The sequence below is a fragment of the Patagioenas fasciata genome, chromosome 8 (genome assembly GCF_037038585.1).
Source record: "Patagioenas fasciata isolate bPatFas1 chromosome 8, bPatFas1.hap1, whole genome shotgun sequence".
NCBI classification, from domain to species: domain Eukaryota; kingdom Metazoa; phylum Chordata; class Aves; order Columbiformes; family Columbidae; genus Patagioenas; species Patagioenas fasciata.
This window is the reverse complement of record NC_092527.1, coordinates 34,892,358-34,907,118: the sequence shown is the minus strand read 5'-3', so window position 1 is coordinate 34,907,118 and position 14,761 is coordinate 34,892,358. Positions and strand designations below refer to the sequence as shown.

The following is a 14,761-nucleotide window of genomic DNA, read 5'->3' as shown; positions in this document are numbered from 1 at the left end:
TTAATTTAAATTCATAACTAAACCCAAGTACAGGCATTTTATTCACTCAGTATTCAGACTGTCTTGAACACTATTCAATAAACAGCATTCACCAAAGGAAGGAAAATAAATTTTCAAATCACTTTTGGGGAAAAAGGTCTTCTTAAAAAAAAAAAAAAAAGTGCTTATTCTAACAGTCTCTGTAAAATGCAATATGAAGCTTGTCTTGAATACTTTATTGTGCTATGATCCCTTTATATTTCACATGTACTCTGAAACCTGCTACCTACTACTAAACAAAAAATCCAGCATTTTAGTTAATATTAAGAGTTTTTATTCTATAATAAGGTATTGTATAAAAATGAGCAATTGGTGTCATCATTTCTATTCAACAGTTAAAAAAAAAACAAACCCACAGAAACAATCCACTACCATTACTGCAAAATGGGATTTCTTGACAGGCCCCTTCTTTGTCAAAACCTTCAGTTATTTTGTTTGTATAGCATAAACAAAATAATGTTTTCTGTTGGAATTTAGCACCTTGTGAGCTTTTCTTTTTCTGAATAATCTTCAATTACAGCCTCTTATCAGAGTTTTACTATGAACTTGTGACCCACAGTATGTTAAAAACCAAGGTAAAAGACAAACAGTGGAAGTGATTTTTTTTTTTATTTAGTTCCATATTCTAGTACCTGAAGACAGTATGAAGCACACCATACTCTCTTTTTGCCTGATCTCCAACATTTATCCACTTTTATATAAAATCTCTTTTTGCACATAGACTCCTGGGGTCTCTATCATAAGTTTCCAGTCCATTGAATATCTGTTATTTATGTGAATAAACAAAAAGTGCCTGGACTTAAAGATGCTTTTGAACTTTAACTAAACAGACTTAGTCACTGTGAAAAGAAAGCTTCTAGAACATAATATTTCAGCCAATTTAAAATTTCCCCTAAAATTTTAGATGTCTAACGATGAAATCCCCAAACTCATCGTCTTTAATGCATCAGTTAATTCCATACATTCTAGACATTGAAGCAGCTAAACAGGAAAACTGCATAAAAACTCTGTATCCCAAACTGTCATGTCATCCTCTGAGAGTCATAGCTCCCATCAATTCATTTTCATTCCCAGTTCTACTTTAAGAAAGTGCAGAAGAAAAGTATCTTGCTGCCAGTTGAGAATACTGTGTTCCTTTATGCTTTCCACATGTCTTAGTTGTTCTTGCAGATGGCAGTTGAAAGCTCTTTGTCCTTATTCTTAGTCCTAACACAACACATGACTTAAGGACCTTGAATATAATATTTTGGACCAGAAACATTTTCAAAACACAATTGCCCTGTAGCAGACCAAAGACCAAATTTATGACTGTCTGCAATAATAGTAGTAGAATTCACCTGTTTTTTTCTGATATCAAGTGAACACTGAATAGCCCTCTAATATTTCTATTAAAAACTAATAAACCAAGCTCTACATATTGATATATTTTAATTTTTTGCCCTTCTCATTAGTTTCACATCAGTGTGGGTGCCAACCTCTGTGGACAACAGCATCCAGATTCCATGTGTTACGGCACAGGCAGAGTCTGGATGTCAGAGTCAGCACAGGAACAAACATCTTGAAGAGTAAAATATAATTGCAAACAGGGGTGAAAATTGATCCCCATCAGAACTTTCTAGCTCCCAGTAACCTGTTTGTTCCAAATGCACTACCAGGTGTAAAGAAAGCTACAGGGTCCCGTTTTCCAACTCCTAGCAACTAAGTATTCTTAGTTTGTTAGTGTTATCTTGACAATTAATATTTTTTACTACTGCTGTACAATATTTTCCTCTTGGGCCTGCACTGCATTCTAGGGATGTGTCTGCACACACCTGTCTACTGCAAAAATTGCTGCTGTCACCACCCACTGACAAGCATGAGGGACACCAATGATTGCAAGACAGCTTAAACTTGATCAAAAATTATGAGACTTCTATGAGTACCAGCTGGATTCGCGCGGCTGAACACATCCCATTATCCATTTTGAAAATTTAGATACAAGAGAGGAATCATGTTTAAAAATGCAGAAAATTGTGGGGTGTTTTGAAGTCTCTTAGAAACAATCTTTACACCATTTATTACAAAACCAGACACGGTACTCCAGCTTGGTTTTAATTTACCTGACTTCAATAACCACATTTATCCGACTGCCAGACTCAATGGGAAGATTAATGATCGCTTGAGAGCCAAAATTTAGATGTTCTATTTTAAATTTCTACCTTCTTAATATAATTATCTCATACAGAAATGCATTATGTTATATTAATTTGGACTGTGAACATCTGTCTTTTGTTTCTAAATAATATGTGATACAACCAAAACATCAGGTCATTGCCCACTGAAGGTGAATAGCTAAGACCAGAAGCTTTTGTGCCATTAAAACCAACTATTATTATAGGCTAATAAAAACATATTTCTGGACACGTGTCAGCACTTCATGGTCATGCCAGCAGAAAAGGTTAATGCAAATAAAATTAAATAAACAAATGAATACACTAAACTAGTTGTTCCCACTAGAAGCATATAATTTTCTAGAGGTTACAAAAACAATCAATTAAATCTCTTTAACATGGAGCTTTACAGAGCTCGGGTATTTTTTGGTTCCTTGGTTATCACTGTTTATAATAATGCATACATATTTTCATCAAAATGACAGTCTGTATGACTGTTCCCTACAGAGAGCTGCTATTAACAGATGTTGGAAGTGATACCAGCAATGGATATCAGAGGCTGGGAAAGCTGCAAGGGCAGGTTACCAAATGAGATTTCAGTACTAAGGCATCAGGCTTCCAACTTTGGAAGTTTGACACCTTGGAAGTTTACGAGTTTGACACCTACATTCCCCAGAGAGCAAATGATTTCATCTGTTCTGACTACTGAAGGTTTAGTCTATGCTAAGGAAGCACAGTTTTGGATCAAATGAGTATCAGGATGGAAATGAAAGGCTGATGCTCCTTCCAGCACCTTGATTTTAAACAAAATTAACTGTATTTCGTGTGCTTTTACATAATCTTAGTACTGGCCTTATATGTGGATATATTCTAAGCATACTATGCACAGAATTCAGGCAATGTGCACAGAATGCCTCATTTCAGAGCACAAATACCTGCTTTGATGTGTCAGTTCATCATGATGGTGCTTTGATGGTTAGTTCATCAAAACCAGTAGCTAGGAGCATGCAGGTAGTAAAAACTATTAGATGCCTCAATCTTCTGGAAAAAAGTTTATTTACTCACTGATTCAGAAGGAAGCATTTGAGTCACATAGGTCGGGTCTAATAGCATGTGCAAAAAACAGAGATATAACCATAAAACCTTATTATAAAGGCAAGCACAAGCATTTATGGTAAGAATTGTAATGAACAATCAGGCAAGGGATTTTTGTTGTAAGTTGGGGTTTTAAGGGGCTTTCTTCTTTTGTTGGGGGGTTTTTTGACTCTTCTTTTTGATTTAACTATGTAATGTTTGACAGAACTGCACAGTCATCAAACGCTATTTTGGGTCTCACAGTGTGAATTCAGTACTGTGATCCTCTTACAGCTGCTAGTTTATAGTCCATCTAGCATTTACAACTTTTCAGTCCACTGAATGTGTTTTGGGGAGAAAAGCAAAGCATATCATTCTACTAGTATTAGATCTGGATTTTGCAAGGCTATGACCCAGCAAAAGCAGGGATAGCTGCCATGGTGAGGACCCAAGCACTGGATCAACCCTCCCATGTTACAAGTCAAGGCATGGATTTGCAGAGCCACTCAGAGCCAGCAGAACATCTCCTCCCTGTCCAGCTGTGTTAATGCCACTTTACAAAAGACACAGAATTGAAAACAAGTGGGTGAAACAACATAAAGAGCACCTTACTGAAGCAGAGAGTAATTACTGTACAAAGCTTCCTGGGCTGATTGTATGATGGATGCAGTTTTTGCATGCATTTCTAAGGAAATATAGAATCGTAAAACACTATGGTGAATGGAGCAAAAGAAAAGCTACAGCTAGACAAAAATAGCAGGAATAGTCATACCAGCTGAAGTCAACTCGTAATCAACCCTCTGAAAAAGAATTACTTGGATCAAGGTATTATGAGACACTATTCCAACTCTGCACACTGCAAATCTTCAATCAGCCAATGAATGTAAAGAAAATGGAGAGATGCCGCGTAAATCACTATTTAAACGTGGCAAGACAGAAGCTTAGTGGTAGAAGATCCACAGCCTCTCTGGACAACCTGCTGCAGTTGGGAAAATTTAAATAAAAAAGCACATTAAAATACCCTTCCAAAAGCAGACTATAAATTTAATCTAAAACAAAATAATTATCCCTTTCCTACTGCTCAGACTGCTGGTATAAAGAGAACAAATCCCCCAGTTCTACAGCCATTTGTGAAAGCCCTGAAAAGTAATTAACGTGTGTCTCAGACACCAGTCGCTGGTGGGACTTCCCTGACAGACACAATCTTCAATTCCCATTTTAGCTGAAAAATTTACTAAGGCTGGGACTGCTGCAGACAGTAAAGTTCTGAATCACAATAGAACAAAATTACTTCAAGTTACTGAAAAAAATCCCTTGATGAAGTTTTAAATGTAAGATTTTATTTCTCCTTTCAAAAAGTATTTCTCAGGCCAACAGCATCCGCCTAGTTTTGCCTGTTTAAAGTAGCATCATACAGATCCTAATACTATGTTATATTAGCGTCTGGGTGTTTTGAGACTAAAATTCCAATCTAATGTCATTGTGCGATGATATTTGCTAAATAAAATGATTCTTCGGGAATATTTTTTTCCACTTTTAAGTTTACTGCCATAAATACAGTCATAAAATATTTATATTCAGAATATTTAGTTTGATGCTTCGCTACACCTGCCCTATACAATCCCAAACTACAGGTAATTTAAAAGCTACGTAGTGATAGTGTTGAAGTGAAAAATTAAGACTGCTGCTTTCTGTTCCCTCATTGCTTGTATAACTTCCTGAAACCTTAGAAAATAAGCCTAGAGGGAAATTACCAGGTATCTTTCTATCAACTAAGACAAGAGCATATTTTAGTTCAAAAAAAAGAAAAAGAACATTAAATTGTTTTACTTGTCATACTATGAACTTTTTCCTTTATGAAAGGCAGGTTGCTTTCCGTAATATGTGAAATTCTGTAATCTGCTGTATTACAATTTAATATACAAATGCTGTGCACAGTGTATTTATACGCACATATATATGTGCATGCGTTAATACATATATTCTAAGAATATGGCTGGGGAGCAAGCACAAAGACTGCCTGATTACACTGCCCTAGGCACCAAGGGTTCCTTTGTACTCATGGATGGGAGAGGAAACTGCTTCTTCCTTGGATGCAAATGAAAATTTCAAACTTGGCAAAAATTATGGGGAACAGCAGGAAGGGTTGAGAGAGATAACGACCAGAAGCAGAAAACGTCAAGTAGGAGTAGAAACTACGAGTTGTTTCAGAAAATAAGAGGCCTCTCTATATCAAAGAAACTGGAGGAGAGGGGAAAAAAAGAGACTTTCCTAAGATCTAATGTGGACTGTATGGAGCCTGATTCAGCTGGAGACAGCAAGAATTTGTTGGATTCAAAAGTAAATTGGGAATAAAAGACACCCACCTTGAAATTATTTGCTAGCAAAAGGCAGAGCTGTTTCCCATTGGTTTTCTTTAGTACATCTCCCCTAGTTTTCCGTAGATAATCCTGTTCAAATTGACATTTGTGTTCTAATAAATCAGACTACAGTTTACTTCGAAGTGACTGTAATTAGTCGTGCTGTGCACATGTGCTCCTTTCAAATGAAACTGAATTTTACTTTCAAATACCTAGCACACTGATTGCCCTTCATGCTCTGTAGGAACAGGGCTCTGTTCTTGATGGTGCCCATGGTAGCTTTTAACAATATTTCTTTGGGAGAGACATGGAAGGAAGGAAATCGGTATCGGCTCCTCCATGAACTGGCATCACAAAAGCCTGTTATGAAGGTTGCTGCTGCTGAACAGGTAAACATGTTAGAAACGGTGCCAGAAACAAACAATCTGTAACTCTACACAGTAGACATCTTTCAAAGTTAGATAGAACCTAAAAACCAAGGCGACCATTTTCAATTAGCCGCCACAATGAGTTCAACATCTTTGTCATGTCTCTCCTTCGTAGACACAAGAAGAAATTACTTCTGCTATCCTCAGCCCCTTGTCTCAAAACCTCCACATCTCAGATGTCAGTCAGCAGAATAATCACATCCTTTGAGCAGCAAAATTTGTACACCATGGATTTTCCCTCTGTTACTGAAGATACATCTTAGGTACCAACAAGTCACCAGCAAGCATTATTATTTCTTCTTTTCACCAACAGAAATCATCACAAATATACCCAGGTAAGTATTTTATTATTGAGGTCAATTTCACTTAAGTCAAGGTGCTGTAAAGATAGGCTTTTATTGGGTTTTTTGTGTGTTTTTGTTTGTTTTAATCTCCTGAGGCAGTTATTGTAGACATAGGCAAGTTGGATGGCTAATGCATAGATGCCAAGTTCACGTGGAACTGATTCAGAGAGTAGTACCTGTAGATGTACCCATATGTATATAAATATAGGCGAAAAGTACCAAGGTACACAAAATGGAAAAAAGCAGACACTGCAACAGTTATGTTCTTACTGAGACAGATGCTTTGAAAGAACAGCAGAAAAGCTCAGATTTATTCTGTCCTTCACACTCTATGTACTGGAATAACAAAAGAGCCAGCCAGACCTCTCACCTGGCTCCAGAGGATGCTGCTGACTTGATGCGCACATGATATACAGAAATATGTTCACTCTTGCTAATAGTTTGAAGATTGGGTAGAAAATTACATGTTTCCAGTAAACAATTAACTTCACACTTTCAAACGGAATTATTATAAATCAAAAGTGGTGGGAAGCTGTCACCTTTAGCATTGAAAACGTCCAATTGTGTGATAGCAGGGAAGGTGATAGTTCTATAAAGGCAATAGAAACGACACAGAATTGCTCTAAAAACTTAATGCATACAGCTTGTGTGGTAGGAGGCTTTTAGAGAATGGTCACCAGTGTCCTAAGCACCACGACCTTTGAGGCTGCTTAAAGAGTGAGCAGTGCAAGCTAAAACACAATGTTCAGCTGTGCTGGTACTCAGACTGCTATTCCTACTGCAAAAGCAACAACAATGCTACTACATTTATGGGAAAACTGAATGCTTTTTGGGATGTTATCACTTCATAAAAAAGTGACAATCCAGCAAAGTGTTTAAGTTACCTTATTATTAAATGTATTATACATTCACAGTGTGTCTTGAGTTACCGTAAAGAATTCTCTCCTGGCATCTCACACATTTTGAGAATAATTTTTTAAAATACCATCCGTAAAGAAAATGACAAGACAATAAGCAGGTGGAGTAACTTTTCCTTTTTTTTTTTTAAACATTGACACCTAAGTAGATGATTTGTAAGTTTGAAAATAATGCTAAAAAATGCAGCACATGCTCCAGCAATCTCAACCCTCATACAGACGGATGAGTCTGAGTAGAAAAATTTTGGTTGTGTCCAGCCAGAAACTCATCCAGCAGCAGCAGCAAAGTAGACACAAGACAGGACCAGGAGGATGATGGCTTTTTTCAACTTGCCATCTTTTTCTTTTCTCTGGTTATTTCACAACATTTCCGTGTCTCATCTTCTAATTATTTCAGTCACACTCAAGTTCAGCTTCTCAGCAGGCTGTCCTTTCTTCCACTTAAGATTTTTTTCCTATGCTCTTACTTTAACTATGGTCTTCATTTTCAGCTATTTTCTAATTTTTCTGCGTTACCAAAAGCATGAACAGAATGAAGGAAACAATAACACACAAGACCATAATAAGAAATAGAACTCTCTCTTTCTTCATGCTTGTGCACTGCCTGATCTCAACTATGGTTCCAAAATCCTCTTAAATCCAAGTAAAATTAATTCGACTTATCTATGGATCACCGGTATTTTTTCCTGCGGGAATCCCTGGCCACAATTTGGGCACCTCTATGACAGGAACAAAAATCATGATACTGAAGAAAATATAACAATCATAATTACCACATTCATCAAAATGTCTTAAAGACTTTAACAGATTTATGAGCTCTATGCTACAAAATATAATAAACTAACGCAGATAAAGCTTCAAAATAATTACCATCTTCATTTTTTAAAGCATTCTTTAGTCTAAATAGCTCCTGTTAAAATCATGTCTACCAATAAAAAATATGTACTCTTACAGACTTGGGTTGAAAAAACAAGTAGTAAAATGTATAATTTTACTAGTCTTATAAATTGATTTTAGCCATTATTGCACTACACATAATTCACTAAAGGTGATGGAATGCTTATTTGGTTGAAAGCTAATGTATCCCCGAAGAGCAAATGCTGTATTAATATATCATTTTGCCATAAAGGTGATATAGACAGCAAAAGAACATTTTGTCAACTTCAGGAAATAAGAGAACTATTAAGAATTATTTAAAGCATCATAAAGCACCAGCAAAATGTGCAATTGTCAATAGGGGTAGACATTAATCTTTCCATCCCCTTGAACACACTTTCTACATATTGTGCTTGAGTTTACCAGATGTGCAGCTTTATGCATTGACTACTGCATGTTAAAGTGCTGAGGAACAAGTGAACCCTTTAAACAAATAAATATTCCTTGAGAAGCAAAGGTCCAGTTAAAGAAACATCAATAACAGGCAAGAAAAATTTATGGGACAAAACTCTCTAGCACCCTCCTAGATTCAGTCTCGACTTCTCATAATGAATACAACCCCCTGCCCCCATTTGGTTATAAGGGAAGAAGTTACTGTCAACTTTAAAATCACCCGTGCAAGTAAAAAAGCAGCCCTACGGCAATATACAAAAACCATCTGGAGTATTGGATTTCATTCTCTCTTTCACTTCAAGGAGAATCCTCCAGTGTAGCAATTACAAACCTAAACAGATTGAATAGGTGAAGGTACATTCCAATCCGCAGTGTATCAGGCTTTTCTGGTTAAATTATGCGTTATTAAGACTTGTTGGATGGTTAAATGCATAATTTTTCCACTAGCATCACACATTTATATAAATCAGTGCTATCAGTCATTATGGTAGATACTGAACTTCACTCAGAAGTACCTTCTCACTGCTTTAAAGAGGATTGTTTACACAGACTGAAGTGATGCCTCTCTGAAACATTAGGATTTTACGTGCTGTGTCCCACAAGAGTTTCTTCCTCCTCCTTGCCCCAAGAGAGCATCTTTAAATTACCATCTTGCTCTTAGAGCATCCAGACCAAACAACAACCACAAAATTATTATTCTGAATGCACAGTTTCTCTTTAAAATATTAAATTTATTTTGAATCGTTAATTTAGCCGATCAACACGTCTGTATTACTGAATAAACATTTAACCTTTAAAAAGGAGTTAATTTGATGTTACAATAAAAAAAGTTCAATTCACATTACATAAAATGCCATTTCAATCTGTTTTCCCTCCCAACAGAATGACTTACCTGTACACTGTCCTCCATTTGTGGGATCCCCATAATATCCCGGCATGCACGTTTCACACTGCTTTCCTGTTGTTAAGTTTTTACACTGATCACAGACATTACTGTTGATGCAGGTGCTGTGGCCATTACACTGGCAAGCTAGAATATAACATTTAAAAACTTATTAATGAATTGCTCCTAAGAACAAAATAATGCTTTTGCGATTAAAAAATTGCAGTGGAATGTAATTCTGAGGAGTTTAATCCTGACTAATGACCCGCGTATATATTTGTACTTTGACACAGAACCTCTTTAAAACAGCATTGTGACACAACTTGAATTCACACAAGACCCCAGAAGTTGACTGTGTGACGTGTGGGTTTAAGTTATGCGAGAAAGTATTTTTTGCCATTGTGAGTGACTGAATCTGGTCCTCATAGATTTAAAATGCTGCCCAGCCACTTAAGAAATCTGTTAAGGAGCTGTAAGTCACCAACTGAGAGCAAATTAAACCCCCACACTCACAAGCAATTCATTGTGACACATCTGAAAAGCAGCTGTGATGGAGAACAGCTCACACTCAAACTTCTATCTACTGGGGAGAGAGCACTTAAAAAAAACAGTCTTATTTTTAATAGTTCTGAACTTTGCATTTAGCATTTGGATTTTGGATCTGTGACTGGCATCTTGGCTGGGCAAGAAAGAGGCGGCAAGAAAGAGGCCCAATACAATCGTCAATTGACATGGCACACCATGTAAAAATGAAATTGTTGCTGATTTTCCTAAACATACATATCTCACCGAGAAAAGAGAACTGCAAGAACTGCACAATTCAACAACATTCCATGATATGGATGAGTCCAATCAAACTGGATATATCATTATTAAATTATTTTTAAAATCATGAAAATAGTGAGATGCTATAGTAATCATTTAAATGAGAACTAGGAGTTAAATTCACTAGAGGCTCCTTTTTCTTAGACTATTTGGGGGTGTTGTTTTTAATTTAGACCATTTGATAGTGTTCACTTGGTTTAAAGTTTCACTTATCTATTCTATTTTTTTTTAAATATCTACTCTCTACCTATGTACTTTTTTTAAAAAAATGAAAAAACTTTCTCCAGAGATCCCACTTTTTAAATAACACAGCGATACACACACATTAAAGTATATAAATACACACACATATATGCATATACACAAAGAATATGCTGCTGAAAAAAGTACCCAGGAGACCAAGCAAACATAGTTGCACATATCCATAAACGTTTGATCCTAGAGAAGTGCCAGCTTCCAAACTTATGAGCAACAGGAACACTTGCTGGAAAAATAACTTTAGCACAATTACACCATTTATTCTAAAAAATAAAAAAAAAAAAGTTTCAAAGCTGTCTTGTAAAGTGTATTATTTATTGGAAATTACCAGTGAAGGTCTGTCAAACTCCCCAGTGTGCTTTTCATTTGCCTGCACTACTACAGGGCTGCAACGAGGCGGCTTTCAGGATTTGAGTATTTCCACCCAGGAGGCCATACCAGCTCAGCTTCCGCTGCCTTAAAGCAGCTGATGCCCTCCTTACTTTTCCAATGAAAATTATAATAAAATACTATAATCATATGGGAAGGATTTAAATTTAGACTTCAAAGTTTCTCTATGATTACAAAAGCATACGTTCTATTTACTCGAAACGTCTAAAAGGTAGAGGGGAGGCACAGCTCAGAGGTTTAGCAGCCCCCATTCTCAGTCAGCTGGATTTGCGTGAGCAGGTGAGCCACAGGACCTGCCTGCAACTGGCCAGCCTGAGCTGCCTAGAGATAGTTTCTCAACTGTGCTCTTCTTTAATGGAAACAGAAGGCAGAAGAAAGCTGGCATGGGACCTGGAACACAAGTGTGATGAGGAGCAGTTGAGGGAACCGGAGCTGCTCAGCCTGGAAAAAGTGAGGCTGAGGGGAGACCTTACCACTGTCTGCAACTGCATGAAAGGAGGTTGGAGCATGGGATGGTGTTTGTCTCTTCTCCTGAATAGCAAGTGTTAGGACAAGAGGAAATAGCCTCAAGTTGCGCCAGGGGAGGTTTAGATTGGGTATTAGGAAAAAAATCTTCACAGAAAGGATTTTCAGGTATTGAAACAGGCTGCCCAGGGCAGTGGTGGAGTCACCACCCCTGGATGTGTTTAAAAGGCATTTAGTTGAGGTTCTTGGGGACATGGTTTAGTGTTAGAGTTAGATGAGGTTATGGTTGGACCCTGTGATCCTAAGGGTCTCTTCCAACTGAAATGATTCTATGAAAACCTGAAGCAAATTCATATAGTTGGATTTGAAAAAGTAGGAGGACAGGATAGGTGAAAACTTATTTACAAAAAGATGGCAATTTTGGTTAAACTATTTGCATTAAATTTCATGCGTTACCGTTACCCTGCATGACAGTGGGCACATTTGTCTTCAGTAGACAGAGACTACCAAACTATATATTTAGGAAACACTTTGGAAAAACAAACCTCATGCAAATATTACTTGTATTACTCAAAATAATTATGTTAATTTGGTGTGCTTAAACAGAGAAACATCTCTTATATCATAGATAAGAACGAATGAAAAGAGATCTTACCTGGACACTGGATGAAAGACCACTCATAGTTTCTCTCTTTTGGACAAAGGCTGGTATCAAGCACCATTTCATTAGAGTTCATGCCAATGGGCTTCATTGGGCCTCTTGATGATCCTTCCAAACATTGTCCTTTTCCAGTGTTAGTGGGATCATTGCACCATCCACACCCCGGCTGCTCCAAACACTGCCCACAGGTCCTCAGTCCTGAGCAGTTTTGAGCTTCATTTTATAGAACAAAATATTAATGAAAGGGCTTTTATTTGTTTGGTCTGCATTCTGGTTTGTGTTTGTTTGTTTCATTAAATAAGATGCTAGGATTTTACAACAGTTGATGAAGAAATAATTTTGCATTTCTGTTTCCTTGTGCAAATTGAAAAAATTCAGTAACATTAGGAATAACATCTTTGCTTTCTTTAAAAGTTGTACTTCAAAGATCACAAAATACACAGCAGGTGTTTGTTACACCACAATGCAGCAATAAAGATTTCAAATAAACAAAGATAATGAAGCAAAGCAATAATATTACACATCATCATTAAATCTCATTATAAAATATATATTCAGTGCTTATTATTAATATGTATTATGGGATGCATATATTACTAGTTTTACTGATGTAAGCAGCCCTTATAACAGAAAAATTCTAGAATTCAAGACAAGGTCAATAATCTAAATAAGAGTGATAACTATAATCCAAAAATTGTGATAATTCAAATTCAACCAAAAAGTTACTTGAGTACAAAGTATCTCAGGATCACACCTGAGTATTCATCTACAAACATGACTCAGTCTTCTTATATAGAACTTTTAAAACAAGCTAGCATATTATACATCTTTCAAAAAAAAAAAAAATCTTCTTAAACTAGAAGTCATAATTCAATCCCATTTAATTGAACTGTATCTTAAGAGTCTCATCTGTTAGAGCAAATCAGGTTTCATTTTTTAATTTGCGTACTAACAATCAAATTTCCTAGTTTTTGCACTACTAGTTTTATTTAAATTTAATTTCTCATAGAAATGGTCTTCCTCATATTTTAAGAAACCTGTTTAGAACCAAATAAAATTCATATTCTGAAGTTACTGCCATTTGTTATTGATAACAAATTAGCAATTTAGTATCTTCAGGAACACCATTAGAGTTCACGAGTATGAGCTTTTTCTGCTACACCTTAAACTTCTAAAATTAATGCTGTAACACTGAATCAAATTAACATCAGAATCATTTGAATATTGATCACTATGGGTCCCTGTCTCTTCTCACATTATCTTTGTAGACAACTAAAATAAATTTCAAAAGCATACATGTACTTCAAGAAAGACCCTACTAGGAAGCCAGAAATAGTCTCTGCCTCTTTTTAATAAGAAAGTATTTTAAAGGTTTGTGGGGTTTTTTTCTGGAGGACACTCAAATGTCTTCTAAATGAGAGTAACCTCTCAATTGGTTCAGCTGCAGCGAGGACACTACATCCAACTAATACCTGTGTTCACAGCTACCTGGACCACATTACTCAATAAAGGTAATACCTGAATCTATGCTATAGGGGTTATGCCTAAGCAGAGCAATTTCATTTCTAATTAAAAAAACTGACAGCAGAATAAGTCTAGCTACTCTGACCTCAGCAACTATTAATATCACTTAAAAGTAATGAAAGTTGTCAGAGAAAAAACACGCCATAGTCTGAGGATACACGCAGTTATCAAGAAAACAGTTAAGAATCTGAATGAGATCTCAAAACAACATTAACAGGGCAGAAAACCAGAGTATAAACTCTCATATCATTAGGCCTGGAAAAATCCAAATAGGAGGTAGTGTCTCAAGTTTCCCAAATATGGAAAAAGAGAGGGGGGGAAAAGAAAGTGCTCAAGTGTTCTTGGAAATCAACGCCAATCATGTGACACAAAATCAGTTTTAAACCAGATCTCCTTGATCAAATCTTGAAGGACAGTAAAATACTAAGAATCAGTCATCTCTAGGATGGCAACTGAGGAATTTTTCTAAACAAACCATGACTGAGACAAGAATCTAAGGCACCAGGCAGCTTGCTCCAGCATCTATACGAAATACAGCACCAATTTACTTTGGAAGCGCATGGTGCTGATCTTAAGGTGCAGTCACTAGACGCTTGGAAAGAAGCAGCTTTAGCTGAATGGTTTACTGTTCATTAAGTAGGTTTCCTGTTCTCCTAGAGAGGCATTGTATCAACTTCCGATGAAACGTGCTCCCAGAGGGGACACCTGGAGTGCACCTTCACTGCTTGGCAAGAACTCTCCTGCCTTGTTTAACTTTGCATGCAGGCAAACAGACTTCTGTGATCCTAGTGACAAAATAAACCAGAATCTTAAAACCTCTGAATCCAACTCATCTCCTTTTTCAAACAACTAGATGTGATAGAAGTCTAAGGTCTTTAAATTATTTCCTGAATTTTAACAGTCTTTTGTTCTAACTCATGGTCATTGTTTGATACACTAATGCTGGTTACACAAATAACCATGGTATTTTTCCTTTATCTGAAAAAAATAAACGCTTTTTACTATCTGTTTTAACAGAATAAGTATGTTTCATCATAAGAGAATTACTAATATTTTATCTGTATGTAGAAAATAACATAGACAGTACTGACTGCTCACATTAGTAGCCAGATGC

At 36.5% G+C, this 14,761-nt stretch overlaps 1 protein-coding gene across 7 annotated transcripts in view; it reads right to left on the bottom strand.

The window, feature by feature from the left end:
• ATRNL1 (attractin like 1) overlaps positions 1 to 14,761 on the bottom strand; it is a 492,025-nt gene that overhangs the window by 359,793 nt on the left and 117,471 nt on the right. For all 7 annotated transcript variants that reach the window (XR_011740344.1, XR_011740345.1, XR_011740347.1 and 4 more), the window contains exons 18-19: positions 12,118 to 12,336; positions 9,534 to 9,671 (exon numbers count right to left, since the gene is read on the bottom strand). Coding sequence is in view for 3 of the 7 variants with exons in the window: in XM_071812183.1 (XP_071668284.1) it covers positions 9,534 to 9,671; positions 12,118 to 12,336 (357 nt within the window). In the remaining 4 variants the exon portion in view is untranslated. The remainder of the gene's footprint in view (positions 1 to 9,533; positions 9,672 to 12,117; positions 12,337 to 14,761) is intronic.